General features: G+C 40.2%; 1 protein-coding gene across 2 annotated transcripts in view; it reads left to right on the top strand.

Moving 5' to 3' along the window:
* LOC141797635 (seizure protein 6 homolog) overlaps positions 1-15,050 on the top strand; it is a 213,183-nt gene extending 198,133 nt beyond the window's left edge. The window contains exons 12-19 of one of the 2 annotated variants that reach the window (XM_074679206.1): positions 1,490-1,684; positions 4,592-4,783; positions 6,930-7,124; positions 8,568-8,600; positions 8,710-8,818; positions 11,474-11,576; positions 14,624-14,632; positions 14,829-15,050. In XM_074679206.1, the coding sequence (XP_074535307.1) occupies positions 1,490-1,684; positions 4,592-4,783; positions 6,930-7,124; positions 8,568-8,600; positions 8,710-8,818; positions 11,474-11,576; positions 14,624-14,632; positions 14,829-14,858 (866 nt within the window). In that variant the 3' untranslated portion in view covers positions 14,859-15,050. The remainder of the gene's footprint in view (positions 1-1,489; positions 1,685-4,591; positions 4,784-6,929; positions 7,125-8,567; positions 8,601-8,709; positions 8,819-11,473; positions 11,577-14,623; positions 14,633-14,828) is intronic. The other variant, XM_074679207.1, reaches the window with a different exon arrangement.
* Positions 15,051-19,160: the final 4,110 nt, after the last annotated feature.

Raw genomic sequence — 19,160 nt, 5'->3', positions numbered from 1 at the left:
ACTGAAAGGAGGTAAAGCTTTTATTACAGTCTCTCCATGAATCTCATTGGAGGAATGTCAACACAGGACAAAAAAAGAGTCCTAGTGCAATTACTCTGCTGTTTGTCCACATTAGCTTCCTGAGCAGAGGGTCTGAACCGTCTGCTGAGAGTCTGACAGCCAGCAGAGACCAAGGAGAGAGGAGGCAGAGCCGACAGGTTAGAGCTCAGGACACGTCAGCTCAGCCACTGGAGACACCGTGCTCCACGAGGAGATCCTAATGAGAAAACATACCTCTATAGATCATTTAATGCTTTCTTATAGAGCAGATGTCAGTTATAAAACCAACCAAAGAGAAGAAACTGTCTCATGAATGCAGAATCAAACGACTGAACACATCAATGTTTCAAACACTGTGAGTCTCACTGGTTTTACACACCTTTCCAACTTTTCACAAATGTTGCTCAATATTCCTGTCATAAAAACTCAAAGCCTAACAGAAATCTTTTATTTTGAAAGATTTAAAAGAAATTTTAAAAAATTAATTTCACCATTAATTGTTAACATTAAAACCCCTAAGGGGAGATTTCAGCTGCTTATAAAACAGACTGGAATAACTAACAGCAGACAACACTTCAAGAGGATGGCTGATAATTTCTTAACAGCAATTTTCAGTGAGTACAAACAGATTCAGTGGGATGTTTGGTGATTAAAATGTCAAGTTTCTAAACTGCTATGAGTATTAAAAAAATAGATTATCACTATAAACTCCTCTCCAAGATGTTACAAAGACTATGACAAAAGATGGACACATACAAGCTGCAGTCTGCAGAGATAAACACAACCTATCCATATACAGAACAAGCTCAAGAAAGAAATTCAATACGCAGCTTTGTCCACAGGGGGTGCCAAAATTGACTCAGAATGCAAACTCCTCTCAGGAGCTTTAGAGACAAAAACATCTGCATCAAAAAAAAGCTCAAGTCTCACATGATTGAATATAAAACCACAACGGTATTTCGAATGCCGCAGGAGAAACTGTGATCATTGACAAAAGAATAAGTCTGTTTTTTAGGATGTTGAAGTTGAAAGTATTGCTTTTTTTCTGCAAGGGGTAACCACTTAAAAAGTCGATACAACTTTTGATTTTTGCCTGAGTCTGTGCTGCAAAGCCTGAGAGGTCTGGAAATTCATTGATCGTCTCACAAGACAAACATTTTAAAGGCACACAGACCTGACAACATATTATTTATTCCCGGACAGTAACACGTTATAGGATGTATGGTAGTTAATTTTGCATTATTATGTGTAAGTAAAAAAGAAAGCTGAGGAAATATGGAGCAAGAATATCCACAAGAAATTTCTGGAAACTTCTATTGAGCTTGTTGTCTAGACACACTGATAACGTCTAAACTTCAGGGACTCATTTACAGACATTATCATCACAAAGAACCAAAACAAAAGCTTGACTCATCTCTGACTCCTCTCTTCGTCTCTTCCCCTACTGCAGAGGTGGCCCGTAACGACACCTGTCCTGAACTCCCAGAGATCACAAATGGCTGGAAAAGTACGTCTCACCCTGAGCTGGTCCAGGGCACCGTGGTGACCTACCAGTGTTACCCTGGTTACCAGGTGATGGGAGCAGAGCTGCTCATGTGCCAGTGGGACCTCACCTGGAGCGGGGACCTGCCGAGCTGTGAGAGAGGTAAGAAAACACAGACACACAGTGGCCAACCAACATGTTTCCAATAAACCTGAAGAAAAGGAGAGTGGAGGGATACAGGGAGTATAAGGGGGTTATCTGTAAATCTTTGCATCTTTTTTTGAGACATAGTTCTGCTCTTTCAGGGTTTATTTCCAGGGAGCATGCTCTAATTTAAATCAACATAAATTTAAGGCCTAAAGACTGACCTGGGGTTTTCTCAGAGCAATAATTTTGCACAAATTTGACACCTCATCGCTCTGAAACCAGATTTTATTGCACCCCGTGATGAGGAGAGTGAAAGCAAATTATTGGAATTGGGGGGAAAAAAGAGCTGGTTTATTAAACAACACACATAACAGGACCATCTCTCACACACACACACACACACACACACACACACACACACACACACACACACACACACACACACACACACACACACACACACACACACACACACACACAGTGAATCACGCAGCAGTACTGCCGCCCTGCCAGCAGCAGCTCCACTGGCAGCAGACGGGCGCCTCAGATCCAACATGGCCGTATTCCATGCTGTATTTGTGGCCGAGCTGGACCCGGAGCTGGACTGACTGGATGCCGGGACAGACGCAGCTCATTTCTTAATCTCTCCTCCGTGGACTCGTGAAACCGGGCGGAGACAAACAGAGCTGCTCTGTCTGATATTTTCTGGATAAACACAGACCTCCTGAGACTCGTAGCGGAGAGTCTGTTTGAAGATCCAAATCTGCATCTTGGATGAGAATTGAGTTTAACAGCATGTTTACAGAGTTAATCTCTGTAATATGATGCACAGTTTGCACCATTTGGTTTGTGACCCCTTAAAGTAAACAGAGCCATGCTTAAATCAAAACTCTTCCATAATCACACACATCAGATTCATACTTAGTGATGGAACTATGTTAAATTGCATCGTCCCTATTAAATAAATAAATTCAATTCAATTCAATCCCTATGAAAAAAATGAAAATTTCAAATCAGTAAATGTTGAGCTTCATAAATACATTCATTAAAAGTGACAATTAAGCAAAGTGACAAATTACTCAAACCCAGAAAATTAGGGAAAACACTTTACCCTGGAGTCAGAAAACCACTTAAAGAATCTTTGGAGAAAGTTGAAGTACGATGCAGCTGAGGTTCATTTGTCAAGCAAGCAAAGACAGCGACACAGATCCAGATTAACTCTGAGTCTTCCCGGGAAATACCGCCTGACAGCTTTTGCAGTACAGTATGTTTCATAGTTCAATGTAAATTCATAGATGTTCTTTATTTGAGATTACTACAACATAAAAAAGCAATCTTTCTCTTTTGGTATTATGTCTTGATGTTGGAGGCTGTCCTCTGGAGATTTCCCTCTAGATCTGTGAAAGTACCTTAGTCAGCATTTTGGGATACTGTTTTGTGCTGAGTATTCTTCATATGGAGCACTGAAATCCTCGAACTGTGGGATCATTCTCGCTGAGAGGGATGGCCTTCATTTGTTGAGCCTCCCTAGGCACTTTGTAGCCACACCTCATGGCAGAGCATCACAGGGTGTGCCTCAAAGCGGTAAAGTTCCATCCTTCCTTCCTCCACTTGTGTCGTTCACTTGCCTCTTAGTCCCTCCCACCAGAGATGATGGAGAGACATGAGGTAATGAAGAGAGGAGAGAGGATGGAGGAGATTCGTTTTTAGGGCAATGGGACATCCTCCTTTACTTGGGCTTTATTCAGAGCACATCTGATCATGAACTCTGAAACGTATTAATATAACCTGGTTTATAGTGTTTCAGGAAGATATAATTTAGTAGATTTCGGTTTTCAGTGTTAATCCTCCGATATATTGATTTGATGATGGTTGTGTTCAGTGTTTTCTGCTTTAAACTCACAACAAACATTTTTTTAATCCCAGTTTTTATGACCCGTTTCTGAATGATCCTCAGTGCCTGTTTTCAGCTCGTCTTTTCTCTCATTAAACTCTGTTGTGTTTGTGAAGTTTCATGTAAAGTCTGAGCCACTGCAGCGTCCAATCAGAGAGAGATATTCAACATGGGGGCGTGTCTGTCAGTGAAAAGACTTCTGCAAAGCCAGCTCTCGTGTTTCCTCAATAATGTCTCCTCCGATTAGTCTCCTCCATCTTCTCTCCTCTCTCCTCCGAGCAAAGTTACTGCTTTGGGACAGCCTTCAACATGGCGACTCAGTCCTGTGCCGTGGAGGAGATAGGAGAGAGGAGGCATGAAATTAACACTTTGAGATGCACCCACAGACTCTCAGCCTGTGCTTATGGATTCATGTTTTCCTGTGGTAAATTCATTCAGGGCAGCCAGAAATTCATCCATATTCTATTATTTTCTAGGTAACAAAGCGATGCATTTGACTGATGAGATAGCCTGGGAGGGAATAACAGAACTGAAAGTTTTGTGTGGCTCTCTAAAGGAAGGTTATTCGTTTTAGCCCCTATTAGTTAAGAGGTTGTAGAGCAGTCGTGTTGTTTAGGACCACATCGCACAGTTTTATCTAAGCTGGGTCTTTATTTTGGTCGTATTTAAAGTGTTACAGGCCGACTATAGATGTCAGGACTTTGCTGGTTCTGCAGACTCACAAACTTTGGAGGCTCATTCCTGGAAATTCAGCAAGTGCTGAAAAGTTTTCACTCTTAAATTAATCCCATCCTCAGAGGGAATCAGATGACTTTTCTGCAGTTTAGGAGAGAGTTCTTGGTGCGCTGATTTGATCACTCTGAACAGAAGAAGTTTATCAGTTGGTTAATCTTTCCCTCTCTGTCTTTTCAGTCTATAAACATAAGAATTGTTCAGTCTGCTGAGGCTGGCTTTAAATCGTGTTTCTCTGAGCAATAACAAACCTTTCCTCTGTCTCTCATTCTCCTGCTCTCTCTCCGTTCTCTCAGTGGTGCTGTGTCCTGACCCCGGTAAGGTGGAGCACAGCAGGCGGGTTCTGTCAGGTCCTCACTTCACTGTGGGGTCAACCATCCAGTACATCTGCAACAAAGGCTTCACTCTGTCAGGAAACAGCCTCTTAACCTGCTTCAACAGAGGGTCTGCAGGACCCAGGTGGAACCAGAAGCTGCCTCGCTGCATTCGTACGTACCTGGGTCCATGGTTTGGGAAGTCTGTGATATTAAATCTCTACTTTGACTCTTATTTCTCAGTGTGGATCAACACAGAGCTTTTTAATCATTGAACAGTTTCTGAAAGGCTTTCACTGGCATTTTAAAAACAAAGCTGGCCAATCAGAAGGAAGGGGGCTTGTGGAGTGGGGAGCCTTAAAGGGACAGCAGCTGCAACAAAGTGTTTCAGACAGAGACTGGAGTAATAGTTGTCTGAAACACCAGTGAAAGAAAAATATGATTTATTTATTTATTTTTGTTTATTTTTTTTTTTTTACAAAAGGACAGAATACAGATTTTTTTTAAATACACTATACCCTCCCTTTAAATTATGCTTCCTTGATATTTTCTTCTTAGTTTTTTTTTTTTTTTTCATTTCACTACGTTTACTTGAGCTCATTTTCATATTTGAGTCCCTGGGGTCCACCACTGGCGCTTTAGGTCTTTATTCTTGTCTGATATATGACACAGATTTCCTCTTGAAAGAGCTGCTAACATTAGGAGGGCTTAATTAACCTGGTTTTAAATGAAGGCTCCTTAGTGTCCTGAATCTGCTGAAGAGTCTCCAAGCTGACTGAGCTCAGGGTTGAATTAAACAGATATCAGCAGGAACTGAAGCTGTTGTTGACGGCAGAGAGAAAATAATTCCCATTTATCAAACATAAACTTCATCTAATGAACCCAGACGTGTTTGTGACACGTCAGGCCGAGCTGCTGTAATGACTTTATTTAATTAGTGAGTGTGATGGAAAGTTTCTGGATTAAATGTAATCATCTTTCTTCTTTTCTGATAAAGCGTCACAGGGAGCTGAAAAGTGCGTCACTGTCTGATTAAAATATAATTTCCTCTTCAAACAGCCTTGAAGGCATTAACCTCATTTGCATGAAGGCGTCATACTCCACCTCACCTTTCTCTGGAGGTGGAGACATATTGTACCATGACACTGACTAACAATTAATTCAACCGGACAACGGAAATTACTGCAGAGGAGACGGGCGGGTGGGTCATTGTTATGCATGAGATGGAGATCAGGAGGAAAAGACAATTTAAATATATGTTAGGAGAAAAAAACAGGGAGGGGAGAGCTTCAGGGAACTGGGATGTGACTGAAAGACTTCAGTTCATGTTGCATCAGTTTTTTCCTCCTGTGCAGATTACTCGGGTGCTTTTCTTAAATTATAGGCAATGATTCATATCATGTTTGGTGATAAAGATGCCTGATTGTTGGAGTTTTAGTGGCAGTTTTCAATTTTCTAACATAGTTTAAGTTAAAATATTCCAACTTGTAGTGACAGTACAACCTGCGTCAAGTCAATTAAGGCTGTCTTTGACTAAAACAGAGCTGCACAGAAGCCTATCCTGAGAAATATTCCACACTTAGAGTTTTGTAAAAAACATCAGGGTTGCAGGAGTTATGAGCAAAGATAAATAAATCAAGTGTTCAAAACTAATTTAAAACACAATCTTCACAATCACAGCTGTTTTCTTCTAAATGCACCAGGTCCAAGGACATGTTTTGTATCAGAAACTTCAGAAGAATTTAGCAAGTCATCCCAGACACTGCCACCTATTATCCAGACTTTATAAGCAGGGTCTGAATTCAACATCTACCAAGTGCTTCATGAGAGAAAAATCTGGTTTATACTTCCGCTTTGGAAGGATAGTCTGTTTAATACACAGAAGTAGTCTCTGTGACATCAAATCCAAGCTCTTCACCCTAAAAGAAGAGTTCTGTTGTTTTGTATTTAGGAAAATACTTGCATGATTCCCACTCTAGTGTCCATTAAATAACTTTGTAACTATGAGTGTCTTTCTGAGTTGGACTGAAATCTACAGAAATGACAAAGAAGAGACAAGTTTGATGCAGGGTCAGGTCCTGGATTGAATAAGGTCTCCTGCAGGATTGAAGTAAGAGAAAAATGGTCTGGATGTACTAGTGGTGAAAAGACATGAGCTATTAAATGTCCCACCATCCTCCACCCATCCTGCTTTCAGGAAAAAAAAAATTGTTAAATAAAAGTTATGTTGATTAGAAATAAATGAAAATGATGAAGTTCCCCTCCTGACATCTGTTTATCCTGTGATAGATCACTGAGGTCTTTCTTTCCTCCTCTCCAGCTGAGACCTTCGAGCCCTGCAGCCACCCAGGGACGCCCACCTACGGGATCCCCGGCTCCACAAAGCTCCAATTCCAGCCTGGGGAGAAGCTCCACTACTCCTGCCTGAAAGGACACCAGCTGCTGGGAGAGCCCATTCTCCACTGTGTCCCTGGACATCCGTCTCAGTGGAGTGGGCTGCCCCCTGTCTGCAAAGGTGAGGAACTGCATCCTGATTTCTTAATTGTGCGTTGTCAGGTCAGAGTTTGTTGGACACAACGTTCAGTAAGGCTTAAAAATGCTTTGTAGAATATTTAGTCCATGTAAGGAAAAAACAAACAGACAAAAAAACATGAATACAAAAAGTTAAAATTAATTTTTAATTAAATAAAAATATGCAAATGAAACACTACTATGTCTGAGCTGCTCTTTAGTTTTCTCCTGGTCATTTCCCTGACTGCTGGATTATTTATTAGTCAATCACTCTTTAAAAGAGTTTGTACGATATAAAAGTGACTCTAAAGGCTAAAACTGAAAATTATTCTATACTTTAGATTAATAATGCAAAGTTTCTTTTCCTATTTTGTTTTGTCAAGTCTTTGAAAACTAAACCTTTCAAAAAACCTCCATGAATCATAATTTCTTCAGCAAACATCAGCGTTATTTAACAGTGTTGGTTTTGAATCATGCATTAATTTAAACGATTATGTATTCAGTTAAATATTTGACTTTTAATTACTTTCTTCACTTTCTTTCTTATTGTGTGAATCAAACCTGGAAAAGCCTCAGATTAAAGTCGTGAAGCCTTGAGCTCATATTGTGCATCAGAAGACGTTATTACAGCCTCTGTTCATACGACCTCTAAAATATGCCTCCATCTAGAAGTTATTATGCCTTGTTGTTGTTTTCCTGACAAAGATGTGAACTGTTTGGCTCATTTTAACAGTCACATGATCCCTAAAGCCCTACATCTTTTTTAGAAAACTTGCCGCAGGACTCCGACAGCCTGAGAGACAATTTAACAAAGAGAAGAACAAACAAAAAAGAGCGAGTGTGTTTCAGAAAAGCAGCAAAAACAGATCCGTCAGGGGGAGAAAGGCTGCAGAGGAAGAATGTTCCTCTCTGGGTTTTGTGTTTCCGACACTTTGAAGAAGGTTGTTTCAGGCCGAGGGCTGAGAGAACAAAAAACAGTGGCCTTTAGATTGAGCTGCACCCTGATGAAAGCACCTGAGGGAGACGGCGAGCTGGAAGGACACATTAAACACACGGGCCGACCCGAGGAGAGAGCTGTCAGAGCTTCAGACGTGTGTTTGTTACGTGCTTTCAGGTTTCTGAGGATTCACAGCCTCCAACAGCGCCCTGCAAAACATCAAATACACTGACACACACCTGTGGGGACGCAGAGGTGTGAAAATCCTGTTTGAATTGAAATACTCTAAAGACTTTATTTTCAACGATAGGAGCAGATTCAAAGATTCAAACAGACAGATTTTAGCTCCAAATGTTCCTATCTTACTGATTACTGATCTTATAATATCCTGACATTCCAATCCAGTTCCCCTTTGTCAGATGACCTGAAAAGTAAAAGCTAATCTGTATATTTTATACAAATCCAAGGTATTAGGTTCCATTTTTGACATGTTTTATGTTTCTTCCCCAGCTCACACAGGCGGCGATGAGCGCAGATTAGACGGTATGTTAGTTTCACCTACTCATCAGTCTACATTTTACATTACATATCTGAATTTTTTATGTATCTGTGCAAAAAATAGACCTGATGTTTCTCTCTCTGTCTGTATTAGTGTCCACAGCAGACCTCAGAATGGAGGGAGCTCAAGCAGCGTTGGTCGTCATCATCCCCATCACGCTCCTCCTCGTCCTCATCATCGGGATCTACCTCTACTTCTCAAAGTAAGCTCCACCATCAGGGCTGTGTTGAAGCAGCAAAAGCATTTACCCAGCATGTCTTCATCGCCCACTTTAAAGGTCCCATATGTTGCTCCTTTTTTCTGTAGTCTAATATGAATCATTGATGTCTTCATGAAATGGTAGTAACATGTTTTGGTCCAAAAAGCCAATAAATCAAGCACAGCAGCATTGTTTCCAGGCTCTCACAGCCCCTCTGTTCAGAACGCTCTGATTTAGTGGGCGTGGCCCTAATATGTAAATGAGCCACCGCTGATACCGCCCCGCTCTTCTGCGTCACTGAGAGCGGCGCCTCGAGCTCCGAGTGCACAATGTTTAGAAAACAGCGAAGCTCGTTTACTGTAACATTACAGGCTAAAACAACAGGCTGTCCACAGCTAAAGTTAGCATCACGAAGCTAACACAGAGACGGGGGGGACACTGAGGAAAAGCTCTAACATCTGCTCCACAGCACACCGCATTTAAAATACTCACATTTCCAGGGTCCGAGGTTTGTTGGCGGATGGTTGGTAATGCGCCTGGATTCAGGACCAGTCTATTTGCTAGTCCTCTGTTGTGCTGTCCAAAGTTGGAAAAGCAGTCGGCCGTGAAGTGACTAGCACACACATGCACAGTTTTACTAAGTGTAGCTGGCACATTTCCCTGATAAATGAACTCTAGCCACTTAGTCTTGTCTTCTTCCGAGATGAGAAGCTTGTGCATGGAACTATGTGGCTGTTTACAGCCAAAAACAGAGCAGTGATGGCCCTTCAACTTCAGCATTCTCTTCTCTGCTGCTGGAGTGGTGGGGAGGGGGTTCAGGGGTATCTGCTTTGGTGGACCAATCAGGTCAGACTTGCTCCTGATTGGGGATCCAAACAGCTCGTTTTAGGTCAGGATTTTACATTCACAAGCACTACTAAGTACAGGTTTTGTCATTACATATCACATTTTGTGGGCTGGGAGGAAAGCCAGAGACTCACAAATTTCACTAAAAGACTAAATAAAGTCATTTTTGCATAATATGGGACCTTTAAGTAGCACCAAGGTTTCATACAGGTGCTATTCCTGTGGGTTAGTTTGTTAAAGTTGCAAAGACACAGCTGAGTGGGGACACAAAAGTCTTTTCAGCTTTGTTCTTTAAAATCTCAAAGAACTTGTTTGTCTGAAACTGTGATACTGAAGTGGAAGAAAGCTATTAAGTCTCGCCTTTATCAAAGCAAACAGCCACTCATAACTCAGGATTTTGGGGTGGCACCCAGGATAGCCAATCAGATTTTAGATAAGGCCTCAAACAGAAAGTTGTTATTTTTACAGGAAAATTTATACAAATTATAGGTTGTTTTTTTAAACTACTTTTAGAAATTTTGCTACATTTTTTACTAAAGCTTTAAAGGAGTCATGTGCAGTCCTGCTGAGAGGCATGTGAAATAGGCATTTAGTTATGAACTGCTACCGTTTCCCACCTCAGCAAACAACTCCTGCAAGGACTTGTGTTATTTTGCAGGAGTTGTTGAATAAAAATAAGATACAATGATATTTATGTCCATGGCATAAGAGCAAAGCAGGAAAGGAGAAAGATTATGTTTTTTTCTTATTTCATTTCAAGAACAGAATAAAAAATTTTCTGGTTGATTCTCTCTCGGTTACAGCACCAATCAGGCCCACTTATGTAGTCAGGAATGGGGGATACTCTCTAGCTCTCATGCACACACAGAAAAAAAAGGATAATAAACACTCATGTAAGAAGGTGACACTGTCCTTTTTATTATTATAGTGATAGAATAAATTACAAGTTTTTTTCTAAACTGCAATGGGAAATGTTTGCATTATGTTTTATAAAACTGATTAAATGAATCTGTCAATTATAGATGTAACAAAATCTCATCCTATGCATTTGCTCCCAGATTTTTTCATGCACCTGTAACATTGTGTATGTTATGTTTCATTTGTTTACTTTATCTTAATTTGAATTTCTTCATCCTAATTGATTTTTGGGCAGTTGGTGTTGTGCCATCATATCTTTTAGTCTATTTTAGTTTGCTGTAATAAATCAAAGACAAACATAAAGGCTTTGTATGATTCTTCTTTAGATCCTGTTTTTTGTGCTTTTTCCAAATATAAGAGATTGGAGGATGTATCACTCACACTGTGTGGTCTTAGACTTAAAACAAAGTGAAACTCATCTGAGTGTGTGCAGAGATTTGTCAAAAGATGATGAAACAGCGCAGTATTACGAATGCATCAGCACCACACCTTCAGAGAAACATGCAGGCCTTTAAAGTGAGCAATAAATAGACATCATCTCATTTTACTGAACATCTCCAGAGACTCCTGCAGAGAGCGTCATATCTTTAAATAACATTTTCTGATCTTTGGGAATAAAACGAGGGTTTGGACAGCTTCACACTGAGCAGGAGGAAGTCAAAGAGAAGCTAATGTAACTATTTTTAGTTAAGAGGATTTCTAAAGAATAGATTTCAGAGGATTTCAACAAACTATGACTAAAATTAAACTAATGTGACCCAGCCAGAGGAGATTTAACGTCTCAGAGAAGAGTTTAAAACACATGATGAGTCACAGCAGAGAGTGCTTGTGAATAACTGAACAGGATGATGTTTTTCTGTTTCCTGACGTGATTCTGTGTCTGTGTGCTCTCAGGGTTCAGAGGAACAAGCCTCTCCGGCTCTCCTTGTCCTCCAGTTTACCGTACGAAAACATCTCTGCAGAATCTACGTTTGACAACACAGTCCAGGAGACAACGGTGAGTCAGCCGTGAACTTTAGTCTGCGTGCGTGTCTGAGAGGGTCGACAGCTTCTCTCTCCTGTCAGCAAACATCACAGCAGCCTTATTCTGACAGCAACATAGAATTAATTTCAGCGTGGATGGGTCCTCGTGCACAAATAAGCACAAATTATGTCACTCTCCTCTGCACTGTGGGGGGTCAGAGATACCCCAGCCTGTTCCAGTTGTAATTACTCTGTTCTACAGTTTCATTTAGCAGACACTTTTGTCCAAAGGGAAGTAAAACACAAGCAAGAATTTAGACAGAAGGGAAAATCTTAGTGCAACAAAGTGCTACAAGTTATTTGGCTGCAGGTGCTGCCATTAGATGCAAGAAGATTTTTTTTTTCTTATGTTGAATGATGTAGCCATAACTAACCATAAAAAATTGCTGCAAATATCTAGTTCAACCTTCAACAGTGTTCAATGATCAGTGCTAAATATTCACTAAGATCTGGGTCTGAGATCTTCTGACTCATTCTACCCCTGAGGACAAAGAGGAAAGGGGTCAGATTAAGGGCCTAAGTGTTTCCTGAACAGATGAGTCTTTAGACATCTCTTAAAGTAGAAAGGGACTCAGTGGATCATATAGAGTTAGGTAATTCATTTCACCTTTTGGGCACAACAGAGGAGAAGAGTCTGGCTAGTGATTTGGAGCCACGCTGGGCTGGGAGCACTGGGTATCTTTCTCAACAGAACGTAATGGGTGAGAAGGAGTGTAGACCTGGATAAGGGACCCCAGGTAGGCAGGAGCCGTTCTTGTCAATGTTTTGTAAGCCAGAAGAAGAGCTTTGAATTTGAATTGAGCTGCCACTGGAAGCCAGTGAAGAGAGATGGAGAGATTAACAGCGGCATGACATGCTGTTTTGGGCTGGTTAAAGACCAGACACGATATGCAGCAGACACGCTGCTGCATTCTGGGTAATCTGCAGAGGTTGAAATGGACATGCAAGGAGACCTGCTAGGAGGGAGTTGCGGTAGTGGATGAAAATTTCAAGGGCCTGTACCAGAAGCTGTGTGGCCTGTTGTGTCGGGTAGGGTCTGATCCTCCTGATGTTATGGAGGGCATATCCACATGATCGAACAATTGAGGCCACATGAACCTTAAAGGTCAGCTGATCATCAATCATGACACCCAGATTTCTGTCAGAGTTTGTGGCCACAGGTTGGCCACAGTGGGACACTGACTTCATAGTGCCAAATAAGAAGTCAAGGATAAGAATCGAGAATCATATTTTTTTTCTTTTTTTTATCTAATTTTGTTGAATTTTTATCCCATAATTGAAATGTTGCTTAAACTGATGGAAGACACCTCTGCATTTCCTTTAAAACAATGACATTATTGAAAAGACTAGTCATATAAAAAACATGTTCTTGTGTTTCAAATATCAGTAGAAGTAATTCAGTTATATTTGGTGGACTAGGCCTAGACCATAGACTGTATATAGAGTGGACAGCGTGGCTCCCCCATTTACCATTGTACGGTTTTAAAGCCAAAGTCCCCCTGTCACAGGCCCTGCCGTTGAAGCAGTTATGCACCCAGAGTCTGCACAGTAGAGACTGTGAGGGATTCTGGGAGGATCTGAGTGGAGCTGAGTGACAAAAAATATATACATATATAAATATTTTCTTTTGCAAGTTTAATCACTTGTTGACTCAACCCCCCCTATCATATTTTACAATCCCGAAAAAAACACAAAAGAAAATCATTGTTAATCATTGTTAAACAATCATTGTTAAACGTGATGTAAAACCTTGTTTTTAACCTCGTATAACTAATGAAAACAAAACTTTTCAGAAAAAAGAGGACTTGAATACAAGACAGCCAAATGATATCTTCATATCACCACAACATTTGTACGTGAGAAACAGGTGGTGAATGATTTTTTTTAAGTTTGACCACAGCCCATCTGGAATGACTAGAGAGTTGGATTTTTTCACCTTAACTGCAGCCAGCCACAAGGGGGAACAATTTTTGTGGTGACCTCGCTTCAAGCTGAGCAAGATGAAATCCATTTTTTTACAGTCCAGTCTATGGCCTGGACTAGTGGCAATAATCTGTGTTGATGTTAATCTTCCTAAAAAGGGAAATATGAAACGCTGATATCAGGATAAAAGATTTTTTGGAGCTTATGTCATGTTCTAGAAATCAAAGGATCACAGACCAGGCAGAGCACCGAGCTTCAAAAAAGTTCCAAGTACGCTGTACTTATTGAGCTGACACACGGTGAACTGTGGGTCATGTGGAGACTGCATTGTGCTTCATACACACTGGAAAAATTCATCACAGACACACAAGGGCACAGACAGAGGCAGGGCTGGTCATGGAGAGTGCAAGACATGGGTCAAAAAGAGTCCACCACTTTCCAAGGTTTCTCAAACCTCAGGGAATTCCCCGGTGAGCCAGTTTGATAATTTGTCCTTGATGTTCAGCTCAAAGCTGCTGGCAGGACTCAGGCATGGAAATTCTCCAAGTTGTTCGAGCTTTGTTGGGGGAATGTTTCCAAATGAGATACCAAATCCCCGTGAGACAGCGAGAGGAAGAGAGGCAGCCAGGAGGATAACAGCCGGGTTTATCACTGAGAAAGAGTCATTAGAGAAATAAATCTGCTGTACCAGAGATTTCTGACAATCCACCAGGTTAGTCATTGAAACTAAACATTCTGCTGATGATCTGAAGTATTTTAGACCTTTAAGGTCTCATGTAATGAAAAATAAATAAACACTTTAGTCATCCTCTAGCTGAGCAGCCCTGAGGACGCGGAGGCCAAAAAGCCTCTGTATGGTTTCTGTAGCAACCAGGTGATCTGGATTTGCTCCTGTAGTGATGTAACAACACAAATGATTTGCAAAACTACTCCGACTCGTCAAGTAAACCCCCCCCCAAGCTTTTGCGGTTTTTACCTCAGTGTTGCAGTTTGTGTGTCAGAAGTTAGAGCCAGACACACAAACTGCTCTGATCACCATTCCAGGCTTTGGTAATAAATCTTTTCTTCTTCTCTTCCTGCATGCTATCATTCCTGAAGAACAATGAGGTGAGTTAGTCCTATCCTTTGTGATGAAGCATTGAAAACAGAAACTTTTAATTTGTTGCAAAAATGAAATTGAAACTTTAGGTGACACTGACCTCCTGGATGGAGGGGGGAGAGGGTGTTGGTAATGTGCTCCATGTGCATTGATGAATGAAAAGTTATCTCTGTGTGTGACCTCATGTTTCTGTCCTCTCACCAGGAAACCAGAGAATACGAGGTTTCAATCTGAGACCTGGTGTGTGTGTGTTTCAGTATGGACAGATAAGAAGCCCGCCGGCCTTTCAGCGTCTGTCACACTCACACCTTCAGTGACTCCCTCCCTCCCTGCGTCCCTCCGTTCTCTGTACACTCCCTTTATTTACCCAGCAGAGGACACCACACCGCCCCTGGAAAGGCTGGACCACCGGATTATTTTTCTAGCTCCTCCACAGTGACGGTCCGGCAGCAGCAGTTTGTACAGTTTTTATCCTGAGCTCGCATCCTGAGGACTTTCGGTGCAGCGTTCAATCTCAGAAAGCAGAGGGAATAATGTGAAGCTGACACCATTAAGTGCATATAACCACAGAGGATGCTTTATGTTATGTACACTACACACTATACGTCTGCCAACACCAGTTAAAGACGGCACTCATAGGCTAATGGGATATGTAGGAGTGAAGTCTCAGAAACACAGCAGCTTCTGCTTTTATCACAGAATGCCCCACAATGAAACTCCTGCAAATTGTTTTTATTTAAAGGAGAATCTTAGAGGATGCGTCAATAAGTCCAGAGCTTTACAAAGGTAGCCTAGCTTCGCAGGACTGGAAACAAGGGAAAGAAGCCTCACTTCTTAAGGAGAGAAGCAAATGTGGAAGTCAGTCATGAGAACGCTGATTGGATGACATTTTCCCATCGCATTTTCCAGTTTCAGATCTTCTTGAATTCAGCCTGATGTTAATGTCTCAATTAGAGTCACATAGGTGATAGATGAGGCTAAGCTTTAGTGCATGGCTTGGTTGTGCATCCCCATTTTTATTAAACCAACAGTTTAATGCAATTGCACCATTAAAATCAAGCTGGTATCAGCCATGGACTGTGATGTCACACATTGGTCCCTAAACAGAGTAAAAAGGCCAGTTTTTGTCAGGGGCTGTATTGAAAATGCTGGCTCAAGAGGCGGGCTTTGAGCCTCTGTACTAACACCGAAAGGGTGTCAGACCTGTCAGTCATGTAAGCTGTGCCTCTGATTGGACAAACGTGTGATCGTAATATCTTCTAAACACGGGGTTAGAAAGAAACACTCCTCATACAATTTGTGCCATTGGTGAAATTAGAGATTCAGACCCGAGCTGACTTTTGAACCAGGCTGTAAATATGTTTTTTAATGCCGTAAAACTTTTTTTTTTTTTTGGCTTGGTGTGTATGTAGTTTCCGGTCTTTCTGCAGCCAACCTCAAGTGGACCATCAACAAACAGCAACTTTAAGCACTTCTCAATAGGCTTGATTTTCCAAAACTGGATGTTGCCCCTTGATATTAGCACTAGTTTTGTAATTAACATTTGCAAAGCCTAACCCTGTTCTAGCTCCCCCTGTCGAGACGTGGTCAGCCATTCCAGAAAAGCAAAACTGGAAGACCAGGAGGCTTTAAAATATTTGAGGGGAAAAAAATAATAATAACAACTAGTGATGTTAAAGCTAACTCTAAGTCTTTGGTAAACAGCTATTTCTGCTTTGTCCATTTGTAGGATTATTATCAAACAACAAAAAATATGTAAGTCCACCTTACAGAAATAAAAAAAACTCTCTGAGGTAACAGAAACAAAGTTGCAATACTATTGACATGAAATAAGATTAATTTTGTATACATAGAAAAATAAAAACTCTAATTGAGACATGCTCATTCCTTGGTGAATACAACATCCAAAACAGTCAGGCATAAGGATGGAGTTGTTACATTTGGATATTTTCTAAGTCTCTGATTGTTGTTCTGTCATAGGCCTCAGATTCTCTGTTGTAAACAACACCTGAAAAAAAATCTCTCTGCTCAAACTTTCAACCAGGTTCATGTCTCAGACTTTCTGTCCTCCATTCGAGTCAAACAAGAACTGTTGCTGAACATTTTAGGCCTCTTGTTCAGTGACATGCTAAAAGGAAGAAGCCTTCTGTGCTCAATTAGATCTTTGTCATTTCCCTTGTTTCCAGCGTTAATACCAAGCTAGGCTAAATGCACCCCAACTCCAGCTCTGTATGAAACATATTAGACATAAATCTTTCACCTCACTGTCACTGTGTTTCCCAAAAGTTCTTTAAAAAGTAGTAAATGAAGGTTAAATATTTTATCCGTAAACTTCAAGCTTCAAACAGAATCATTCCTGTTCCTTTGTGAATAAAAATGCTGATTTTATGAGTTGAGGCTTCATGCAGTATTGCAAGAAAAGGCCTTTTGTTTTCCTCACAGTTTATCAGCATCAGTTTAGCTTTAAATTTCCATTTCATTTTTGTTTCGTTACACCTCACACTTTTGTCTCTCAGAAAGGCAAAGAGGAAAATGCTCACAGAGAGAAACTGCTGTTTCATTTTGCCTGTGTGGAGATCGTGTCTGAGACCGTGACTACCGGTCAAACACAGTTTAATATGTTGTCCTATGATAATATGTATTCATGCAAGCTGGTGTGATGACAATGACAACAATTAACCTATTTTTGATTCATTGTACATAAATTATGGACTGAGCTACATCACAAACATCTTCAATAAAAGTTATTGTTCAGAAAAAGATCACGTTTGATTTTATGCGTCTGTGCTGTGTCCATCAAAGATTACTTGTGTATCAGGAATTCCCTTTATTGAAAGTTTAAAAAATAGAGCATACTTTGATTGATTCGGGGTATTTCACAACATTTTAAGGGTTTGATTCTTGAATATTAAAGACTATAGAAAAAGTGTAGGCAAATGTGTTTCTGAGATGCCAGGCTTTATGTTTTACAACATTTTTTTTTGTTCTTGTTGTTGTTGTGTCAGGATGCCAGACTCCTTTTGTTCAAGAGAAGAAAGAAAAAAACAACAACTTAGCAGGAGCTTCCTGTGGCATTGACTAGAATAATGTCTAATTTATTCTTGCAGGACTCTGTGATTACTGCAGTCTCACCAAAAAGTTCAGTGTGATAATAAAGTTTCCTCAGCGCCTCCAGAAAAGAAATCAGCGACAGTGCGCGTTAATGAACGTGTGAAAATAGTCCCATTAAAAGTGATAATTATCTGTGTAATGAAGTCATGATCGGAGGAAACCGAGATGCATCTGGTGCTCATGATGTATGGTGTTTGTCAGGGCAGCAGTGTGTCTCAGCAGGCTCTAATGGAGTTCTGTTAACTGAGAGGGGAAACACTGCAGAATACACAGCTTTAGTGAAGCAACCTTGACAGTATGTGTGCTGGTGTGCAGGTAAATGAGCCCAACACTACCAACACTAAGACTTACATTCACTTAATCACAAATTAAGCATTGACTCATCTTAGACCTTCCTGAAGTATGTTAGGTAAAACCAGTCTAAGGACTGCCTCCTTCTGTCCAGCTATATGATAAATTAGTATTAATGTGTATCAGCATGATTAATGTTAAAATTTAACAGATATCTCAGACAACTCACAGGTTTATTTTTTAATTAATAATTTTTTTAAAGTAATGTATATTATTTCCCATTGTTTTGAAAGAAGAACAGCAAATCTTTGCTTTCAGAGAGATAAGGAATATTTTGACCACTGTGTGTACAGCTAACATTGATAATTCTGTAATAAAAATATAAATAAGGTTAAAAAACATAGATATGATAGACACAAATTTATAGGTTGATGCATATACACTTCAAGCTTATTGGCTGGCATAAAATGCTTTACATTTAATATGATTTAAATTCAACATGCAGATTCTGGGAAGCAAAAATAAATATTTTACATTGTTAATTAATTGATCTCATATGACAAATAAGCTGCTAGTTTAGCCATACCCTAGCCACATCCACAAAACCCTCTGTAACTGAAGTGTCCTAGTGATAATGTGTGGAGACATTTATAACAATTTTTTCGTACATTGAAATTGTGAACCCAAGTCAAGATGGATTACTGCCTCCCTCTGCTGGTAAGAGCTACAGATTACATCATCACAGTAATTTGATTTTATCCACCAGGATTTTTTGCAGCCAAATTAAATTGAAGATTATGATTGAAAACGCATGTTATTTTTTTTAATCACCTCAATAAATAATTATTTAGAGAGTTAAGAATTATTTGTGTCTGTGTGTCCGTGTACCCTGAGGATCAAACAGGGTACACTAGGACAAATTTGTCCTAGCTGACATTTTGACTTTTGTTAAATTATAGTATGCACTGCACTCTATAAAATATCACTAACTGGAACATATAAGGCTAAATAATCATGTTGCATCTCTCTCTCTCTCTCTCTCTCTCTCTCTCTCTCTCTCTCTCTCTCTCTATATATATATATATATATATATATATATATATATATATATATATATATATATATATAGAATAG

This window comes from Halichoeres trimaculatus, unplaced genomic scaffold (genome assembly GCF_033239565.1).
Source record: "Halichoeres trimaculatus isolate MK-OKI-2021-1 unplaced genomic scaffold, fHalTri1.1 fHalTri1_scaffold_9, whole genome shotgun sequence".
Lineage (NCBI taxonomy): Eukaryota > Metazoa > Chordata > Actinopteri > Labriformes > Labridae > Halichoeres > Halichoeres trimaculatus.
The sequence above is the reverse complement of the archived record's forward strand: the minus strand, read 5'-3'. Positions and strand labels throughout refer to the sequence as shown.